Source organism: Salvia splendens, chromosome 21 (assembly GCF_004379255.2).
Source record: "Salvia splendens isolate huo1 chromosome 21, SspV2, whole genome shotgun sequence".
Classification (NCBI taxonomy): domain Eukaryota; kingdom Viridiplantae; phylum Streptophyta; class Magnoliopsida; order Lamiales; family Lamiaceae; genus Salvia; species Salvia splendens.
The window spans coordinates 20,642,274-20,665,100 of record NC_056052.1 but is presented as its reverse complement, the minus strand read 5'-3'; the positions used below and the strand labels follow the sequence as shown (position 1 = coordinate 20,665,100).

At 41.5% G+C, this 22,827-nt stretch overlaps 3 protein-coding genes and 1 pseudogene across 3 annotated transcripts; 3 read left to right on the top strand and 1 right to left on the bottom strand.

The window, feature by feature from the left end:
- The first annotated feature begins 3,442 nt into the window (after positions 1-3,442).
- LOC121784001 (dof zinc finger protein DOF5.7-like) lies at positions 3,443-4,726 on the top strand. Its single transcript, XM_042182180.1, has one exon. It carries the CDS (start codon positions 3,682-3,684, stop codon positions 4,534-4,536), a length of 855 nt encoding a protein of 284 aa, XP_042038114.1. The 5' UTR covers positions 3,443-3,681; the 3' UTR covers positions 4,537-4,726.
- A 5,938-nt stretch (positions 4,727-10,664) lies between these two features.
- On the top strand, positions 10,665-11,817 carry LOC121783437 (annotated as a pseudogene).
- Positions 11,818-15,192: 3,375 nt separating this feature from the next.
- On the top strand, positions 15,193-15,750 carry LOC121784362. The gene has a single exon (XM_042182512.1). The coding sequence runs from the start codon at positions 15,193-15,195 to the stop codon at positions 15,748-15,750; it is 558 nt and encodes a 185-aa protein (XP_042038446.1).
- Positions 15,751-17,601: 1,851 nt separating this feature from the next.
- On the bottom strand, positions 17,602-21,253 carry LOC121785497 (AP2-like ethylene-responsive transcription factor AIL6). Its single transcript, XM_042183946.1, has 10 exons — positions 20,778-21,253; positions 20,512-20,700; positions 19,836-20,235; positions 19,685-19,767; positions 18,972-18,980; positions 18,795-18,883; positions 18,648-18,721; positions 18,510-18,560; positions 18,353-18,429; positions 17,602-18,275 (listed from the first exon to the last, which is right to left on the bottom strand). Exons 2-10 carry the CDS (start codon positions 20,660-20,662, stop codon positions 17,872-17,874), a joined length of 1,338 nt encoding a protein of 445 aa, XP_042039880.1. The 5' UTR covers positions 20,663-20,700; positions 20,778-21,253; the 3' UTR covers positions 17,602-17,871.
- Between the last annotated feature and the right edge of the window lie 1,574 nt (positions 21,254-22,827).

Below are 22,827 nucleotides of genomic sequence, written 5' to 3'. Positions count from 1 at the left end.
CAAACGTATAAAAAAATCTTACACTCCACCCGAATTACCTATAATAAGGTAAAAACAAATAGAGAATCTAATTTCACGTGATAGTTTTCATTTTCAGTTATCATTTATTCCTTAGGACTATAGATATGTCTGCCTCATCAGTCATCTATATCTTCTTGCTTGTCTCTTGCCCAGACATGGATTTGTACATCATCCAAAATCCATTACACGACGAAGTGGATACATCGAATACCTTTAATTTACAAAAGGAAAATGGCCATTTAAATTATGAAGTAATTTTTAGTTAATTTGGTTCATTTCATAACTTTTAAAAATAGCTAATTAAATCACAACTTTTATACATTTTTTAATTATCTTATACAAATAAAATTTTGATGAAATTTGTTGTGATTTTTATACTTTTCGCCATTATATATTCACCAATTACGTAATAATCATGTAAAATCGACCATCATAATATGAAATAATGCTAATTTTTTACAAAAGTTAACCAAAAATCATGATTTATATAACAAATTTCATCAAAATTTTAATTGTATGGAACGATTGAGAAATGTGTAAAAGTTGTGATGTAATGAGCTAATTTTATAAGTTGTGGAATAGACTAGAAGTCAATCAAAAGTTGTGGTTTAAATGACAATTTTCCGTTTAAAAAAATTGTGTTGTTATATATTGTACCAAATCATATATATGTTGAAACTTATTTTAACTCTATGAATGCAGTAACATACTTTTGTAAGCCAAACTTCTAATTGACACCTCAGTTCCATTAGTAAAAATAATCAATTTTGTTAAAATAAAAAATCGGCGTCAATTGGAAATAACACCATTCAGCTTTATTTCATGTAGTTTACCAGCAATATTCTCTGGTACAGAATGAGTTAGGATTATTTTAGACTTAAAACCAAAGTGGCAAAGTGTGTTCTAATTTTGAAAATAGAAGTCATCTCTCTTGTACAAGATACTACAAATATACGGCAGTAATTCTCATTTATGTAACCAACTTTTTCCTCAAGACTTTGACACCATAGATAAGAAGTACAGTAGTAGTATTCAATTTTTTTTGGCAAATTCCTTGTCCATATTGCAATATGCATGCATCAAGGTACTTGCAATTTAATGGCAAAAAATTGAATGGCTTTTTATTAGAAAAATAATCAAAGGTAAAACACCCTATATTCAATTATTCATCTCGTCATAAATTATTAGAGCATCCACAATGGCGGCGATCGGACCGGCTAGCCGATCCCCGGCGCTAGTCGGTCCGCTCGCCGAACCATTGTAACCGGCTAGCAGAATTTCGGCAAAAAAATCGGCGAGCCCACGCCGATTTCCGAGCGCTCGCCGATCCGCTGGCCGCCATTGCAGGCTCAGGATCGGCGAGCGATCGGCGAGCGGATTTTTATTTATTTAATTTTCGAAACACTATATATACGCTATTTGCACGTCATTTTCATTTACACCGCTTGTTTTAACGAGTATTTTCTCTGTCTTAATTTCTGTACAAGAGCAACAACACGAAATGGATAACAACAACGAAGGTACTCTAGTGATGAGCGGGTCTCAAACTCCCTCGGTACCCATGGGAAGTGGATGGGGTCCGAAGCCCAGGTACTACAACATGTACCCGTGGCAGCAGATGATGCCCGGGATGGCAGCCGGGGGTAGTATGCCCGGGATGGCAGGCGGGGTTAGTATGCCGGGATGGCAGGGAGTACCAGGAATGCATCCCAGTATGCAGATGATGTCGGGGGGGGCACCCGGGATGCTGATGATGCCGGGGGGTACCGGCGATGCAGCTCGTGCCGCAGGGGACGCTGGGGGAGGGGGGTACCGGCGATGCAGCCCGTGACGCAGGGGACGCCGGGGGGGACAACGTCTATCGCCCCAATTTTGATTTTTTGACTGCTTCTTCGCACACATCGACCCCATCGGAGACGCAGTTCACGCAATTTGAGACTTTCTCCTTAGAGGAGTTGGGGTTTGATCTTCTCGGGGTTCCAAAAACTCCCGTTCAAACAGGGGGAGTAGGGCAGGGTCGGGGCGGCCCAAAGAAGAAGGGCAATGGGAAGGGCAAAAGGGTCGGCGAGTCGTCGAGCCGGTTGATGACGACAGCTAGGTACGGAGAAAGTGGATGGATACGGAGAACGTTGCGATGTCCAAGGCGTGGGTGAGTGTTTGCGAAGATCTCCTCACTTCGAACAATCAGAGGATCGTCAACTTGTTGGCCAAAATAGCAGCAGCCTATAAGGCATTTTGCCCGGAGGGGAGGCCACGCAACGGGGAGGAGCGTCGGAAGGCGTGGGACCGAATCAGGGCTGGGGTCTCCCGATTTTTGGGCTTGTACGCCAACGCCCTCCGCATGCAGAGCAGTGGCCAAACTGACGAGGACTGCAGGAGGATAGCGGAGAAAGCCTTCCCCGTGCCCGGGCTCTATAAGGAGTTCACCTACTGGAACTGCTATGAGGTGCTGACAGACCCCGAGAAGTTCCGGGCAGGTATCGACGCTGGCTGGCCGAAGAAGCAGCAACTGAACTATACCGGTGATTACAGCGGCAGCAGCGGCGGTTCCCACAACCTCCCCGAGGGTGCTCAAGAGCTCCCGTCCCCTCCATCGTTCACTTCCGAACTCGCCCGGCTGGTCAAAGGCGGGCGCAACAGGAATCAAGGGGGGTCACCGGGGGGTCCCAGGAGGTCCAGTTGACATCCCCCCTGTTGGACAGTCGACAGCCGATCTCGCCTTCTTCGCGCGTCAACAAACGCGGGCTCAGATGGCCAAGACCTTAGCCGATTGGAAGACGGCAACTGACCCCGAGGAGAAGAGTTTTCTTCACGCAATGCTCGTGAGCATGCGAGCCGATTTGAATGCCGCCGCGGCACGGTTGTGGGGGCAGCGGCGACGGAGGCGACGAGGAGTGAGACAGATGCGGTTTTTTTTTTAAATTAATGTAATTTTTTTTAAATTAATGTAGTTTTTTTTAATTAATGTACTTTTTAATTTTAATAATATAATTGAATTTTTCCGTATCTGTGTCGTAAATTTAATTCCGTATTTTGTGTGATTGTTAATTATTTGTTTTATATAATTTTGAGTGATGTGGTTAGGCTATTGCTGGGCTATTTGCTTGTTTTGATGATGTGACAGAAGAATTTTTAGTGCTGATGATGTGGCAGGAGGAGTTTGTGGCTAGGTAGGGCTGAGCTATTCTTATTGTGGATACTCTTATTCGGACGACTCACCTTATTTGTAAGTCAATTTCTTTTTTTAGCAAAATACAAGTCAGATAGTGTTTTTTTACTTTAATCTCTCTCCTATTTTATTTTTTATTTTTAAATATTATTTTCTTAAATTATATGTTCAAAATAAATTAGATAAAAATTAATGATTTATATATAATGAGGAGCAAACACAACGAAGTGCCAGTTGGAAAGAGATCCCTCTATCACTCTCTTTATTATATTCCATCAGATGCATTTGTTGATGAAGATCACAAGAGTCCATCAACATCCTCTCCTTGTCCATCAACTTGATGCATGAAACAAATGAATTCCATTTCCCTTCTCCATAAGCAAACTCTATCCCCACAACTGATTTCCCATTTCTTCCTATAAAATACTCAATTCCCTCTCCTCCCCCAATTTCAATTTCAATTTCAATTTAAATAATTAGGGTTTCCCACCATGCCACCCGCCGGAAGAGACGAAACCCCAACCTCCACTCACCGGAAAACCGCCCGCCCCCAAGAGCCATCCCTCCGCTGCCCCCGCTGCGATTCTCCCAACACCAAATTCTGCTACTACAACAACTACAGCCTCACCCAGCCCCGCCACTTCTGCAAGACCTGCCGCCGCTACTGGACCAAAGGCGGCGCCCTCCGCAGCGTCCCCATCGGCGGCAGCTGCCGCAAAAGCAAGAAATCCAGGACCTCCCCGCCGCCCTCCGCCGCCGGCGACGACGCCTCAGACGGATTGAAATTCTTCAAGGGCGTCGCACCCGCCATGGACTTCCAGCTCAATTTTCCCGCCACCTCTCTTCTCAACAGCCACTTCGACAATTCATCGAACATCTCCACTGCAATCTCACTAAACCCTTGCTACGCCTTCGAAATTCCTCCTGCTGCTCCGTTAATCGGATTCGATCTCTCCGGAAACAACAACTCTCCGAATCCAGAATTGGGGTTTCGTAGCAGCCTCGCTTCATCCATGGAATCACTGAGCTGTATCAACCAAGACCTTCACTGGAAGCTGCAGAAGCAGAGATTGGCGATGCTTTCACCTTCCGATAATAATAATAATCAGAAAACCGTGAAACCGCAGCCAATTTTGTTTCAGGATCTGGAGGTTCCGATCAAAGCGCCGAGGAAAATTGACGACGGTGGAAATCTTTCAACGGAGTGGTTTTTCGACAATTCTTCTTATTCTTATGGTGGAAATGCAGCAGCGACGAGTAACGGCGTTAATGGTGATAACGGAAGCCACTGGAGCAGTGGAATTCAGGCATGGAGTGATTTATCACACTATTCTTCAATTCCTTGACATTGTTGTTTTAGGGTTTTATGGTGATGCTAATGTTCTTCTTCTATTGTGATTTCATGTTCAGATCAAGATGTAATCTTTTCTTTTCAGTGTGTTGTTTGTTGTTTTTAATTTTTTTTTCTTTTTTAATTAATTTGGTGCGATTATTAGACCAATTTGATGAAACAAAATTGTAATAGGTAAAGTTGCTTTTGGCACCATTTTTCAGTTTCTTTTCGTGATTGTAATGATGAGTTCGTTCTACTTCGCAATACTTAGGGTGTCCACTGTAAGGCGGACACCCCAATAGCCCCGCCTCAGTTTTTATTCATAGTCTCAATTTTTTGTCCATATTCCCAAAATTTTGTTTCCGCAATTATGGTGGACACTTCCAATAGCCCCAAATTTTATAATCAATTTTCATTTTAAAATGTTTTTAGTTTTATTCAAGTATAATTAAAATCATCGCAATGTAAATAATTAGAAAACGAGGTAATTGGACCTGAATATTCGTTGTATTGCAAAAGGATAAAATTATACAACGAATATTTAAAATAAAATACAATTAAAAACTCCGCCACCGTCTACTCAGTGTCCGAGTCGGCTTCCTCGTCTTCCTCTTCTTCTTCTTCTTCTCCTCCTCCTCCTCCCTCGCTGCTATCGGTCGCGGTTTCCCCAGGAGCATCATCAGCCAACCCTAGCCGACGCTCAATCTGAGTGATGAGCTTCTTGTAGATGTTCCTGACGAACGGGTCACTCTCAGCTGCGTATTTGCTGCATACGTCCTGCAGTTGTTGCATCAACTGCACATCTATGTTATCCCTCAAGACCTCATGGGGACCTTGCAACATGTGCTGGGGGATTGGGGCAGGCTGGGAGATGCGAGATCCAAACGCGGCCGACGATAGGCGGGAGGCACTTCTAGCCCCTCGCCTAGTGTGTGTAGCGGCTGGCTCTTCGACTTGCTCGTCGGGCTGCTCGAACGAGTGCGAGCCGCTTCCGCTGCTGTAGTCTCCGGCAAGGTTGTGCCTTCTACGCTTCGGCCCAGGAGCTGTGTTGACCTATCGCGCCACGATGGCCTTGAATTTCGGATAATCCGCGAGGACCAGATACTCCTCCCACAGTGTGAACTTCGGCCAGCCCTTCGTGTTGTATTGGCCCATCGACAGGGCCTTCACGTCTGTTTCGCTTCGGCCACTCTCAGCGTGGAGAAGGTTGTTCTGGTATATGGACGCGAACCGCTTGGTAGCCCGCAGAATCCTACCCCACTTTCTTCGGAGCTATTCTGGGTCACGCTTATCGGCACCGTCGGGTTTGAAGTCCTCGTATGCCATCATGACGCGCCTCCGAAAGCTCCCCTCGGGCTGATCGGTGCCCACCACGGGGTCCGATGTGATGGCATCTCACGCCCTCGCCACGGCAATGCTCTCCTGTTTGGTGTAGAGCTTGCCCCGGTTGGAGCCAGGGCAACCGCTACCGCCGACGCCACTGCCCTCGCCACTGCTGACGCCGCTGCCCGAGCCGCCACCGCCGCTCCCCGAGCCACAGCTGCCGCCTCCGCCCCTGCCGCCACCTCCTCCGCCCGTACCGCCACCGCCTCTGCCCCTACAGCAGCCGCCTCGGGCCGGAATCGACGTTTCCACCCGTTTTGCCGGCGTATCCGGGACGCCGGAACTGAGCAAACCCATCATAGCATCCAGTGCGTCTTGATCTGCTTCGGTGAAAGGAGATTGGCTGGATTGGAAAGGGGACTCCGAACGCGGCTGGTTAGGCGCGTCGAGGTTGGGTCTGTAATCTCCAAATGCGGAGCGACTCAGATTCCGCTGAATAGGTGGGGGCATTGGAGAAGACCTCCACGACTGAGATGGAGGTAGGTTTGGGCTCGATGCCCACAGCGGGGGAGATTGACTTCACATCCACAGCTGGGACGGAGACCCGCCATATCCCGATGGCTGTGAAGGATAGCCGGCCGACAGTTGTGAAGGATTGCCGTCATAGCCCAATTCCTGCGAGTCGGGTGATTCGTCGTCTCCACCGTGCATTTTTTAGAGAGTGAAAGTGTATATAGTGAATGGAGGGATTTTGTGAAAATGGTGAAAAAATAGGTGCTGGACAGTGGTATTTATAGAGGTAATTAAAAAATTAAAAATTCGACGAGGACCGACGGCGCGTCCTCGCCCTGGCGTCGCCTATCCGTCGTCCGCCGCCTACCGCCCCCATTTCCTCGTCTGCCCCGGGGGCGGACATCTCCCTCACTATAAACCGCCCCGGGACCGACCCCGCCGGGGCTATAGGCGCGGCGGTCCCATAGTGGATGCTCTTAGGAAATGGCACTACTTACTTTTTGTTGTTTACTCTATTTTGGCTTTGCACGATCTTCTTCTTCTTGTCTACATTTTGTATAAATTTATTTCAAATTTTCATGAATTTTGCCTCTTCCTCCTATATATTCAGTTTTCACCAAATTAGGCTTTGTTGTTCTTCACTTCATCAAATAGAAAATGCTAGGAATGATTAATTGATTATGATTAACTTTCTAAATATTACTTCCTCAAATCTTATCAAATGTTCCAACTCATCAAATTAAGCATCTTTAGAAAATTGGAGATTTATTAGAAAATAAGGTAAATAGATGAAATCCTAGTAGCGAATTATCAGAGCTAATTAACGTTAATGTCATAATGTGTAAGAAAATAGTAAATTAATCTTGAGTGTTTAGATGGGCAAATTAATGTAATACTAGTTACTAGTAATTAATTAGAATTTGTGATTTTCACATTTAAGAAATTATATTTGGAGGTCCATATGTACTTGTTTCTCAGAAGTTATTGGGATTGTCGCTCTGTTACATTACATGGACCATTATTAAATGAATATTAATGGCATATTTTAAATTTGTTTCATTTTAAGTCAGTGTTCAGAAAGTCTTCCTCTTCTACTACACTGATATACTGTCTCCTTCATATCAGGTAACTGAGTTCCAGACTTTGGTATCAGCTGCTGACAATATATACCAACAGAAGCTAATAAAGGGACCCTTCTTTATGTATGCCTACACCTATATATGCATATATATTTTACATATATATATGATGTCTCTGTAACTGTAATAATAGTAGTAATTAGTTATCATGGAGATGCATTTCGGAGGTGTGTCTGAAAAAGTTTTGCCTTTATTCAATGTTACACTAATTAATCATCACAGACAGTAGACAGCAACTTAATTTATTCGTCCTCGTGTTTTTTTATCAGATCATAATTAAATAATTGATAAACTTAAGAGGTTGTGTAATTGTTCAAAAAAAAAAAAACTTAAGTATGATTTTAGCTTCTTAGGTATATGTTGAAAATGGGCCTTCTTTCTTAGCTTGATCCCATGCTTTGAATCCTCCATTCTTGTTTGTCATTTTCTGAGTATTGAGAATTTGCAATGGGGAGTATTTGTGATGCAATCATACTTGAATTTAAATAATTGCATGCCCATAAAATAGTATTTCCATCATCAGTTACAGTACCAAATAATCTTAATTCGTAGTAACACTAGATTAATTGCTTTGATGGTTCACGTGAGAAGTGATGATAAACAAATAATTTTTGTTTCATGGAACTGCTTTTCAAGCTGATTTTGATGCTCATTCTCTGAATGTAACTTTGCAGCAAAAAGGTAAGTAAATAAAGCTCCAACCTTGTCAAACAAATATTCATCATTCAACAACCAAATTTGTCTTTTGCTTTCTAAAGATAAACCCATTTCACATATAGCTATGTTTTTCACTTCAAAATCGTCATCAAGAAAAAGGTGAATTAGAATTTAGAATACGAATCATCACAAGAGATAAAGAATGAGAGCTACATGTAATTATTTATTGTGGACGTATGCGTAACTTCTTTTCATTCCTTGCATGCATTTCTCCTTTTCTGTTGGTACTAACTTTTGTTTCCTTGTGAAATAATTGCATAACTAATATTTTTTTCTAATAAAAACAATTTCCAAAAACAAAAAAAATATGTGGTGGGGCTGGTGAGGAGGAAGAAGGCAGCGTGAGTAACGTGATGTACACCAACATTGTGAAATGCTCGTTTTCCTTCAACTGTCAAGTTTTAGCACACAATCAAGAATATCATGAGCCGTCACAACTAACTATTCAAATTATATTGATACACCAGAATCCGGATCCTACCTCTAGATTGATGTAAACCCCACACAAAAATAAAAATTATAGATTCAAATAATAAACACAAATAATTTTTTATAGAAATTAAATAATTCTTATGTCATATAGTACAATATAAGATAGAGAATCGTTTCCAGCCTTTATAAGGGATATATTCAAAAGAGTGAACTAAAAATTTCATACCACCGTTTGGCCATTCGAACACCACATATATCTATGTTTACAAAATTATCCTCACAAGAATTTACGTATGAGTATAATATCATTTCAAGTACGTTTTACCTATTTTGAATCTTTTATACCTTTTTTTCTTCTTTTTTTTAACCAAAATGCCACTGAGGGCTATTTTTAAATCTTTTAGACCATCTCTAATAGTACTGCAAAACCTAAAATGCAATACTTTCAATAGTACTGCAAAATCAATCCCATATTTTGAAGAAAAAATACCTTATCTTTTAGTTTGCAATAAAACTATACCAAAAATACTTTTCAGATTTTGAGTTATTGCATTCAGTTCCTAATCAATTCATATTTATATATCAAAATAGAATAAGGAAAGGAAGAGAAATTAAAATACACAGATAGATTATAGAAAAACTTACATGATAAAGGCAGCATATGGAGAAGAAGATTGTGGAATAATAAACTTAATTTAATTCTATTAATATTTAATTAGTTATTAAATAGATGGCTGGCGCATGTTAAGTATAAGTTAATATTATTCAACATGGATAGTGATAAAATGTAAACTCTAAATATTGTACAAACTTCGAATTATAATCTGGATCGTTAGAAAATGTCAACAGATGACAAAATAACAGTAACAGAAAATGTCAACACAGTTTCAACACAATGTCAACACAACATCAACTGTTGACACTGTGTTGACATTTTTTGTTGCTACTATTTTGTCATCTGTTGACATTTTCTAATGGTTCAAATCATAGTTTGAAGTTTGTACAATATTTAGAGTTTGCATTTGATTACATCCATATTCAACATAATTGGAAAAAAACTGATCTACTATTTTACTAAAACAAAGAGACATTATTTTTGTTACCAAATACAGAATCCAATTTTTAATACCTCACGTACATAAATCTGTGGAAATAGTTGTTTCATATTTAGTTATATTAATTAATAAATCTATACTCCCTCCGTCCCATAAAAATATGTACTCTTTCTTTTTTAGTTCGCCCCACATATGCACTTTCTAATTTTGGAACTCGTTTATTTCTAATGAGGTGAGACTCATTTTCCACCAACAATACTTTATTTACTCTTTCTTTCTTTCTCTCTTTTACTTTACCAATTTTGCATTAAAACTCGTGTCGAACCCAAAGTGCATATCCTTTGGGGGCGAAGAGAGTATTATTTAATTTAATTTAATTTAAGTTATTAACAAAGTGGCATAGGATTAGAGAGTAATTTAGATAAAATATATAGGTATGATTGAAAAGTACAAAAAAATTAGTGGGTGATTAATATTCTTTTGGATTTGAGTTTAGTGTAAATGGTTAGAGATGCTCTTATACCCTTTTTCAGTATTGTGTTGATATTTGTAATACACTATGTTGATATAAAAAAACAATGAAAATTATTATATCATAACAGATTGACTTTTACCCATTTGTTGATATTTTGTCTATTATTATTGAAATTCTTGAGCTTTAACCTCATCCACTCATTTTAAGATCTAATAGTATAGGATTGGTCTTAGTTGTCGATTGGAGTAATACATGTATTTTAGCATGACCCGTTCTACCAATTTACTCCCCATGTACCTTAAAGTTGGTCACGTTTTTCTATTTCCGTCGTCACACAAAATTTATAACTTTTTACCATTTTTGGGAGTGAATCCTATATTCCACTAACTCATTTCAACTCACATTTTATTATAAAATTAATATATAAATATATGATTCACTCTCCATTAACTTTTTTAACTCACTTTTCATTAAATTTTTTAAAATCAATGTCCGGTCAAAGTGTGACAAAATTTAAAGGATGAAAGGAGTATAGTATTATATAACAGGCTTAGTTCCGCATTGTTTGTCCCGATCCGCTTTGGGTCCAAATCTAAAATATATGCATTAACTTGAAAAGATTTATCGGTGAATAGTAGTAACCACCCATAAAGTATATTGGGCCTAAAATCTTCCAACAAATATTCCCAACACAAGTTGCCCAGGCCCAATAACCAACAAGCCCCAGACATCTCCATTCCATTGACATCAGAGCTAGGGTTTTCGCATTCCCTTCTCCTACACGATGCAAAATTCATCGGCCGAAATCGGCGCCGCCGCCTCCACTCCCATCGCCATGGATGTCGAAGCCGCCGCCGCTCCCCCGAAGAAGCCGACGATCCTATTCGCGCAGAAACCGAACTTCCGGCCGCTCTCGGCTCACGAAATCTCCGACGGACAGATCCAGTTCCGCAAAATCTCAGTCCCGCCGCACCGCTACACTCCGCTGAAAAAGGCGTGGCTCGAAATCTACACACCGATCTACGACGAGATGAAAATCGACATCCGGATGAATCTGATGGCGCGCAGGGTCGAGCTCAAGACCCGGCGCGACACCCCCGACGTGAGCAACCTGCAGAAGTGCGCCGACTTCGTCCACGCCTTCATGCTCGGGTTCGACGTGATCGACGCGGTGGCGCTGCTTCGGATGGATGAGCTATACGTGGAATCGTTCGAGATCAAGGATGTGAAGACGCTGAAAGGGAACACTTGTCCCGAGCGATCGGGCGGCTGAGTGGGAAAGGGGGAAAGACGAAATTCGCGATTGAGAATTCAACGAGGACGAGGATTGTGATTGCGGAATCGAAGATTCATATGCTTGGGTCGTTTGCTAATATTAAGGTCGCCAGGGACTCGCTGTGTAGTCTGATTTTGGGGTCCCCTGCTGCTAAAGTTTATTCTAAGCTGAGAGCAGTCACAGCTCGCCTCGCTGAAAGGTTTTGATTACTCATTGTTTTTTGGGTTTGATTACATTTTTGATCGTGTGAGGTTTATGGCTAAACTGCACGCTATTATTATCCTGTATTTTGTTTTCTTACAATTTTGGTGGTTTCTTGTTGATTATAGTGGAATGATTGAAAAATATCGATTTAAATGATAAATATGGTTAGATTTATATCATAATCGCACTTTGGCTTGGTGGAGGTTGATCCTGATGGGTTGAGTAGTGGACAGTGGGGGTAAGTGAGATGTTTGATTGTTGTATGGGAAGAAGAAGGGTGTAAGTGAGATGCTGTAAAAGTACTGAGGCATAGACAGATTTAAGAAAGTAGACTTTTGGATGATGGCAATGAAACATTTTATCTTTCAATTGTGGATGTCTTTGATATGGAGATTGGGTAACTAGTGTGTGTGATGTTGATTGTTGAAGATAATCATAACCATTGCCAAGAGATTTTGTTTCGGAGATTATTCCCTCCGGTCTCCTAAAAATATTCTCCTGAAAATAGGGACTTTGTAATCACAGTTTTTTATTGTGATGATAGATTCACCTAGGAAGAACATGTCAAAAGGAAAAATGTATTGATTTTGCGGAAAAGAAGACAAATCATATGGGGACCTAGTATATAGCAATCATACAATTCAAGGTTTCAGAAATTTAAAAATATAATTCAAAAATTACATAACACAAATTAACAATAAATCATCAAACAATATTTTTGCCTCAAAAATCAAAGAATCTAAAAATGAAGCACTTGTATAACATTCTTCTCATGCAATGGAATTTCAACTTGATCGTTTACTTATATTCACACTTTTCATCATCTATTAAAAAAAATAATACTTTTAAAACACAAATACGTTGAACTCATAGTCCTCAAATTTGTGAATTATGGAATGATTATAAGAATAGTTAATTTAAAATGTTATGCTAAAATGAAATAAAAACGCATTTCAGCCAATTTTAAATTTTAAGCATGTTAGGAGTACAATTTAGAATATTTTTTATGCTAGTGTATTTTAAACTCTCAATTTATCTACCATTAGAGTATATGTACTAAAAATATAAGTGTGTGAAATTATTTTGTCAAAATTGTCATTGGAATATTAAATAAGTTAGTAGATGAAGAATAGAAAATAATTACACCTAAGATCAGGCCATCAAGTTCTTCTGGATGAACCTTTCTTGGGGTATAGTCTAGTTAGAATTTTATCAGATTAGAGTTAATCCAGATATTTAGAGATGAACTAATTAAGTTTTATAATCGTCAAAGATAGCATCGCCCACCAATCTAGTTTATAAAAATCTAATTAAAATACGGAACACTTATTCTCAAATCACATACCAAAAGCATATGTCCAAATTGGTTAAGACTAAGAGCATCTCCAGTGGGCGGACATCCCACTAGGACATCCACTAGGACATCCCAAAAACACCTCCTGTCACGTCACTAGGACTTCCCATCCCACTGCCACGTCACTAGGACATCCCCTGCACAATCCGCCCTTCCCATCGCCCTTCCCACTAGGACATCCCGCAATAAAAAAATCACAATAATTTAATTACGTAAAAACGGAAATATAATTTTGACACGGAATACGGGAAAGCAAAATACGGGCAAAAATACATATTCATAAAACATAAAAAAAACATAGTTAGAAAAAAAGCAAAATACATAGTCATTCAAAAAAAGAAAAATACATAATCCAACATCCCCGGCTCACTCCGCGCTGTCCTCGTCGCCCGTGCCGTCACCGTCGCCCGTGCCGCCCCCGTCGTCCCCTCCGCTAATCTCGGCGCCATCATCTCCAATGGGGGGCATCCCCAAATCGCGCTGACATCCATCGATGACATCCTTCAGCATCCTCTTGTACAGCGGATCGGTCGTGCTATGCCACCTATGCATGGTCCGGACCAAGCTTGTCGTTAACTGCACGCGGGCGAAGCGGTCGATATCTTCTTGGGGAGCAGGGGCCTCCGATTCGACCTCGAACGACCCGCTACCGCTGCTGGTTCCCCTAGCCCTCCGCTGCGCAGCCTTTTGCCCAACCGGGCGACGACGACGGCGAGAGTCTGATTGCGGTAGCGGAGACACTTCGTCGGCTTCCGGGAGCTCGTGCGAACCAGCACTGCTGCTGTATTCACCGGAAGCGTTGATCTTCGTCCGCTTCGCCCAGCCCGATTCGACTCCCCCACAAAACTTTGGGGAATCCTTCACCACGAGAAAGGCCTCCCACTGGTCGAATTGTTTGAGTTTCAAGGCTCTGTCAGGGTACTGGCAAAGGCACGGTTCCGGACATCCTCCTTGGACATACCGCTGCTTGCCTGGCGGAGGTTGTTTTGGTAGAGGCCAGCAAATCGACTAAGCTTAGGCCTCAACCGCTCCCACTGTTTCCGGCACTGTTCGGGAACGCGACGTTTCGCCCCAGCCGGTTTGTGTGTGTGGTAGGCTTCAGCGATCCGATGCCACAGTCTGTCAATATGCTGGTTGGCACCAACATAGGGATCCTCGACTATTGCAACCCAAGCCTTCGCAAGCGCGACGTTTTCCCACTGGCTCCAGATCGTCCTCTTTCCCGTCTCCTCCTCATCCTCCTCCTCTGCCACCGTTCGTGAGGAAGACCCTGGGGCTTTCCCCTTGCCACGTCCCTTCCCCCTGCCCCCGCCCACATCATCGGGCGTCTGCCTGACTGGAGATATCCCCAACTCCTCAAAAGAGAAAGTTTCTATGCCGGTGAACTTAGTATCCGGAACATAAGTGGAAGGGGTATCAGTAGACTGCGTATCCACAACCGGCCGATAGACATCGTCCGCTAGTGGTTCAGGGCCCCTGCCACCCCCTCCCACATGCATCATCCCCGGCATCATCCCCACCATCATCCCCGACATCATCCCCTGCATCATCCCACCCATCCCCATCATATTTGGGGTCATGCCCCCCATCCCCATCCCGGCATCATCATATTTGGGGTCATGCCCCCCATCCCGGCTGCCCTGGGCATCATACCACCCATACCATCCATCTGTCCCATCCAATTGTACATATAAGGGGACATCATTCCACCGATTCCACCCATCTGTCCCATTGCCGGAACCGTTGTCGCATTTCTGCTGACGTTTCCCTCCAGGTCGATGGGAAACGTCGGAGTCTGCGACTCGCTCGTGGCCGGGGAGTTCCTATCGTTCTCCATTAAAAGTAGAAATGAAATTTGTAGTAAAAGAAGAGAGAAACTTGTTAACAACAAGTGGTGCAAATGAAATGAAGTTCAACGAGCCGTATATATAGAGTTTAAAAAAAAAAAATTCGGACATCCGAGCGGGACGTCCGACCCTTGCCGCAGTGGCGGACGTCCGCCCGCCCGTCGCAGGGACGTCCGAGGACACCCGACGTCCTCACGGGACGTCCGTATCCGACCCTAAACGCCACAATGTCGGACGTCCCGGTCGCCCGTCGCGATGTCCGACCGGATGTCCGACCGGACGTCCGCCATTGGAGATGCTCTAAGAGTGATAATTGAGCAGAAGGGAAAGAGAGATGAAAAACCCTACTGAGAGAGGCAATAGTGGTTGGGAGATGGAGAGAGACATAGTAATCCAATTGGGAATCCTAATGTTAACCCTCGCCATCTTCTACCTCCTCCTCCTCCACACCCTCCCCAAACGCTCCAAATCCCGCACCAACAACCAAGCCCACCGCCACTTCATCGCGGGGGCCCAGCTCCTCGCCCGAGCCCGATCCACCAAGACCAAGTCCTTCTCCTTCACCCTCGCCAAGTCCGCCCTCGACGAGGCCGACAAGGCCCTCGCCCTCGACCCCCGCGACCCCGCCGCCCACATCCTCAAGGCCATGGCCCAGACCCTCATGGGCCACAAGGCCCCCGCCCTCAAGTCGCTCGATGTCGCCCTCTCGCCGCCGGCCGCCAAGGCCCTTTCCCACAGGGAGAAGGGCGACGCGCTCGTCAGACGGGCCGACCTCCTCATCGGGCTGAACCGGAAGAGGCGGGTCGATTCTGCCCTTGCGGATTTGGAAGAAGCGGTCGGGCTCAGCCCGGATAATTCTCGTGGCTTTTTGTTTGTTGGGCCATTGTTATGAGATTAAGGAGATGAGAGAGGAGGCGCTGACTGCTTTTCAGATGGCCCTTCAACTTGAGGCCGGTTTGAAAGAGGCCCATGATGGCTTGGCGCGATTTGCCTCTTGATCTGCGGTAACATGCTTTTCACTTTCTTTGAATTCTATAAATCTTACACCCCTCAACTATTTGTATTTCTAGGGGCGTTCGGTTGGCAAGATTAAATACGTATCATATTTTGTATCATGTTTGATTCATAAGATTGAACCCTTCAACTTAATTCTACATGGATAATCTTATGATAATTAGTCATAGTCTCCCCTCCAACTAAAATAATCGTACGACTTAATCCTAGATGAATAGTCTCGTGATATTAGTCATGGCAACCGAACGACACCCTAATCTACTACTTACACTCTCTATTATGCTTTGCCTTTTGATTTTAACTCACTATATTTGATTTAAGCAACAATTTCATACATCTTGCACCCCTCAAGTATTTGTAAATATGCTACGCCTTTACAATTAGTAACTTGTACACAGTCGCGGTAATAAATGAAACAGTTGTGAAATTAATTACTATCCGTTAACAATTACTTGTTCACTCCTTCGGCTCGGGTTTTAGAAACTAAAAAATGATTGAAAAATTAGTGGAACGTGGAATGAAATGAGTTTGGAATATTGAATTTACTTAACTAGTGAAAATAACGATGGAATGAGAGTACAACAGTTAGAAGATGCTTGATGTTTAGTGGAAAGATCTCATTTACAGTTCAGTTCGGAAATAGTTCAAGAAATCGAATTTGAAGTATTCAGCAGAATTTCTCTTTGCAGTAATTTATAACTAGACTAAATCATACTTCCACCCGCATACATTTTAAGAAACGTTAAGAAAAATATGTAAAAAAAAGTTAATAGAATATGTTTCACACATATTAATTGTAAATGAAATATAACTAAGATAGTCAGTAGAATGAGTTAATGGAATATGAGACTTTATTACGATTTATAGTAAAAATGACGACTCTTACTTGTGGATGGACTAAAATAGAAAAACGAGACTCTTATTCGCGGACTGAGCAGTAATCATTTCAACCTCAGAAGTAGGATAGGTAAAGAATTCAAAAGGTCAGTAAAATTCAACCAAAAGATGAAACTTTGTTACCATTTCAGAACACTATAAGGGCATCCGCAGTGGTGCGGACATCCCAAAAACACCTCCTGCCACGTCATAGGGACATCTCACTGCACAGTGGCGGACATTCCCAAGGACATCCCGTCGGACTTCCCACATTAATAAAAATTCACAAATTCACAAATTAAACAATTTACGGATTTATCAATTTACGGAATTAAAAATTCGACGCAAATACGGAGATCTTACAACCACTTTATTAAAAAAAAGATACATAATTATAAAAAAACATACATAGTAATTATAAAAAATTACATAAATAAAAGTATTTTAGAGAGAGATACTCCATTGTTCTTCGAAAGAAAAGTATTTTAGAGAGAGATACTCGTTAATAGAAGTGGTGCGAATGAAATGAAGTGCAACAAGACGCATTTATAGAATATTTTTTTAAAAAAATTAATGCAATAATCGAGACGTCTGCGCTAACGTCCGTGAGAGTCAACGCAATGGCGGACGTCAGCGGACGGCCGCAAAACTGCGGTGTCCGCAACGGATGTCTGTATCCGCATCACATGCACACAATGACGGACGTCCCGTGTGGACATCCGCACGCCGGTCTGACGTCCACCGGGACATCCGCTACTGCGGATGCACTAAGATCAAATGCAATATAGTAGAAAGAAGTAATACCGTCTGCTCTAGTTTATTGAAACCCCAAAATATAAGAGTGAATCAAGAATGTTATGCAAATTGCAAATATTATTAAACAAAATCAGCTATAAGCACTGTATCATTTTGTTATATCTGGATTATAGCATAAATCATTCGATTACTATGGAAAACCTGTTGAAAATTAATCCACAGCGATCGAGTGCCTCCAGTTTATGGTACATTGAAATTGAAACGAAGCAAAAGTTGCTACTTACACCAAAAAAAAACCTTATCCTTTTTTGAATCCATCCTAAAAGCCTAACCGGGTAAGTTAGTATCACTCCCTAGCACTGCCTACCTAATACGATTGGTTAGGCCAGATGAAAAACTCCGCCGGCGGCTGCATCAGGCTCACCATGGCCGACGCCGACCCAGAGGCCGCCGCGTCCGAGGCTCCCATGTGGTTGAACAGGTTGTGGTGGTAGTACGGCGTTGTTGTGTCGTAGGGGACTCCTCCACACGGGATGGCAGAACCCGGTTGGATGTCAGAGAAGTTGATGTTGCCGCTGCTATTGCACAGAGGTAGTTTCTCCTCGGCTTCAAGTGAAACCTTCATGCGTTTCGCAGAGCCACCGATGGGAAGGGGGCTTTTGGCGATGGCATCGATGTCGTACCGGTTCATCTCAAAGTTGGTCACCGCATTTATGCCTCTGAACTTGATCGCGGCGATGTCATATGCCTCTGCTGCTTCCTCCTCAGTTGCTACATGGTTAATTAAAGCATTAGGCAATGTTTTCAAGAAAAATGTATGAATCTACTAGTTCGGTGTGTGTATTTACCAAATGTTCCCAGGTACAAATCCTTATTCCCGGCAACACGGCCGATTCTCGCCTGCCACCGGCCTTGCTGATGATGCCTGCAAGAAATCATAATGGATCAGTTAAGAAGGGCATTATGATCAATTTATAGAAAGTCTCAAGAGAGAGTCCTCCTAACCTCGTAACACCTCTGTAGATCGAAGCCCCCCTCGAGAAACCACTACTTTTCCTAAGAAAATCGAGATTAAGTTTGTGACAACTCCTCTTGGCTATATGACAAGATTGAGATCAAGTATGCATTGCAAAATAAGTATACCTTCTAAGTGAGGCTATGAATTCTTGCTTAGTTGCATGCTTCATCTCTTCCAATTCTTTGGTGTAATTTGCAACCTGCGCGAAAAATTCAACCCGGTTACAAGTTCACTACAACGCCAAATTCAAAAGCTCGAAATATATGGTTTACCGGGAAGTTGGTGGTTGCAGTCGGACCCCAGTATTTGAGCGCAGCCAAATCATACGACCTTGCCGCCTTGTCTTCCTTGTCATACCCACCTGAAAATACAATTTCAAGGTGTAAACATGAAAAAATACTGTTGTACAATCAACGTATAGGGAGATGAAAAGAAGAATGTTTGTTTACCTAAATACACTGCACGAGACGAGACGGTAGACATCGAGCAACAACCACGAACACAATCCCGATACATGCAACAACAGTAGAAGCAGTTACAATGCCGCATAAATTAAAATCAATTCAATAACAAAATCACATAAGAATGAATTATATCATATTTGAGATATTAAATTTGAATACAAGAAAAGGTAAAACACATTTTCCAATCTGTCACCATTCCATGTACAGTTGTGATAAAATATTAAACTGGGGGGAAAAAAAGTGAGGCCAGATAATAAGGTGGGTGGGATGGTCAAACCATAAAAAGTAAAGTTGAAAAAATAGAGCCAAAATGAAAAAATCCCCATGTTTGAACCTGGAGACGAAGAATCCAAGGAATAATTCAACCAAAAAGTACTAATTCCTGCAACCAAATGGCGGCCCACTTCCTCATTTCATTTCCTCTAGTACAACACATTTTACAGTCCATCAATCACCATTAAAGCTTGATTGAAACAAGTCCACATACACATTCAGAGAGAGAGAGAGAGATAAAAACAAAAAACAAAAAGCTTCTCCAAAGCCAATTAATTAATGTGTTGGAAGGCATGCAGCCAATCACATTTCATTTCCTTCCCTTCCCTGTTGCTTTGACATGAATCAAATGTTCAAGAATCTTAAATGCTTCTTTCTTTCTTCTTCTCTCTCTCCATTAGATAAAAACAAAATGGGAGTCGTACCTTGACGCCCTTTTCTCGCTTGCCCTTCTCTTCTGCAGCTGTTATCCCATAAATGCGCCTCATATCTACCTGTCCATCTATGCCTGCATCAATCACAATTTTTTCAATTCTTCTAATTCAATAAAATTGATTTTTGTAATATTAATCATACCTTGTGACACCTCTGTAAATTGAAGTTCTCTGGCCGAAGGTATCCCCCATTTTCTTGCCCGAGTCAGCTCGGGCAACGGCCGAGTTCCTGCTATCACTCTCCGAGTTAACTCGGAGAGTGAGGGTATTAGGAGCTGCAGCAGTCTGAGAAAAGGGCACCAACTCGGTGCCCGACTCCACCGGGGACTGAGTCTGAGCGGGGAAGGCCGAGTCGTCGACGTCAGAGCCCGGGTTGGCGGAGAAGGCTTGAAACGCAGAAATAGCGTTGAGATCTTCGTATAGGTGAGTGAGGGACGAGTCCTGAGTCTCGGTCGAGTCGGCGTCGGCGAAGAAGTCCTCGAGCTTGGGCGGGTGGGTGTGCTGATCGGTGTACATCGTCTCACCTTTCTGGTTAGACCATCCTGGATTGAAAAGAATGAAATTTGAACTGAATGAAGAAGAAAGACACAACATGTATGTATATATATACATGTGATTGAAATAAATGAAAATTGTTAAAAATAAGTATGTAGGGTTCTTCAAGTAACAGAAATGGGAGAATACACGGGTGCATTTTCTTGTCTTTTCTCGCTTTTTTCAAACTTGTTTCGCTCAGCAAAACAAACCGAAACATGGAAGTGAATTCGTTAATTAAATACTCATAAATTATTCACATAAATATATACTATGTACTTTACCATTGGCATAGAAGTTATCGGCGAAAGGGTAGAAATGGTGGGAATCGGATGGGGTAGGCTGCAGCTGAGAATCGGAAGGGTTGAGCTTGACCTCCATTTCTACTGAGGAAAGTGAAAATGAGAGCCAGTTGTTGTTATTATCGGGGGCCATTTCAAGAATGTGTATTATCTTGATTCAAGACTTCACTCCTGCAATTAATATCATAGTACATTAATTGAAAAAAAAATCTTAATAAAGAAGAGAATCTATGGGGTATTTTGTTTACCTCGTCCCATTTATGGTGACGGAAACCCTCTAAATTTCTTACTGATTCGAAAATCAAGAAAAATCTTGTTTCCTTTTTTCTCAGTTAACTGGGAGAAGGGCACATGCAAAGTTGGAGGAGAGAAATTACTGAAACCAAAAGTGAGACGCAAAATGAAGAGAGGAGGGGAGACGGTTGGAGTCCATATAAAAACAAAAGTAAGAAGAGAGAAGTTGTTGTTCCAAGAGAGAGAAAGGGAGGCAGGTGGAGGAATATAAATGGGAGAAAGAGGCGGTTCAGTCTGCCATTCGGCGTAAAACCAGAGGGGAAAATCCACCACTTTTTTTGAATTGAGAGAGAAGAAATTAAACAGTGAATAAAATGAATAGAACGCAGAGGAAATGTTGGCTTGAGATCCGGGGTGCGCTCCTACTTTATTCTTACAACGCAATGAAATTTCAATTTCATCATACAAACACTATTTGTTCCTTTTTCTGCTATTTCTATTTTGGATTTGTTTCCCGGAGCACTGCAGTTCTGCTCTTTTTTATTTGAGTGAACTATAAAACAGTCTCTTACTTATAAGTTTATCTAGCCCTTAGTCCCTTAACTTTTAAAATATCTCCACACAATCCTACACTAAACATTTTTCTCCATTTTTACTATTTAGTAGTATTATTTTTATCAAATACTTTAGTTATGAGCGTACTACACATAAATGGGGTTAAATCATTCAAATAACCACACCTCTAACCTTAAAAAAAAAAGAACCAAGACCCCATTTACCAATGGAATGAAAACAAAAAGAGTGAACTACAAAAACAGTCCCCGAACTATGCGTTTATCTTGCCCTTAGTCCTTGAATTTTCAAAATATCCTCAGACAACCCTGGACTAAGGGCATCCACAATTGGGCGCCCTATGGCGCGCCACGTCAGCAGTTTTATCCTCCTACCCCCCACCTGCAATGGGGCGTCCTAAGGCGCGCCCTATGCATTTTATTTTATTTGAATATTCATTTCATATATAAAAATTAATACATTACAATACGAATTAAAAAAAATACGCAAACTCAACGACGGCGGTTATCTCGAAATGGTCCCTTTTCACTGTTTTCGGTCGAAAATACCATTTTGGGGGGTTTCGAGGGTTTGGGCAATTTGTCTTTTTACACTTTTAACATTTTAAATCTGATATTGTTTCAGTGATATACTAAATCTGATATTATTTTAAAATTATCATTCTTCTTCCCTTTTGTCATCCTTCACTTTGTTTCTTTATTTCAATATTAAATTTAATTTTATAAAATTAATTTTAAATTTTAATTTTTAAATATCAATAATTTTTTTAATTAAAACTATTAATTCATGGACACTATAAATATTGATTAAAACTATTAATTTTTGTTATTTAATATTCAGCTGAATTGAAGAAGTACAGATTAATCATGATGGAAAAATAAGAGCTATTTTATTTAGCCTTCGTTCGGTTGTTATAATTGCTTGTGATTAAATATTATGAAGTTGACTAAAAATTTGATACTACTAAAAATTTGATATAGGAGAATTTTTGTTGAAATTTTATAGTTAATTTTGATTGTTTTCAAATTAATAAACGAAAATTACATTAGTCTTACATTAGATGATGATAAGGCTAATTTCATGCATTGGTTATGGGGTTAAATTCAACAATTTACAGGGTCTAACACATCTTTTAAGTCAGGTGTGTAGAAGAAATCGCCAGGTCCAGGAAGGAAGGAAGATAATCGTCTGGCGAAGGAAATTGGCGATAAAGTGAGTAGAATGAAGAAAAATTGCCAGACGGAGGAGATCATTAGCTGGAGGGCAGAACGGAGAATTCAAGAGAAAGGCTTCTAGAAAGGCAACATGAAAAAGAATTTTTTTTTACTTTTTGGCTCTGAGCTCACTTTCACACACTTCTACACACACTTGGGGTAATCGGAAGTCTAGGGGTTTTGGGGTAATTTTCGGTTTGATGTTGTGTACCACTGTCCTCACGTAGGGCGAAGAAACATTTTACTGTTTTCATTTTAGTTTTCTGTTCAGATTTCT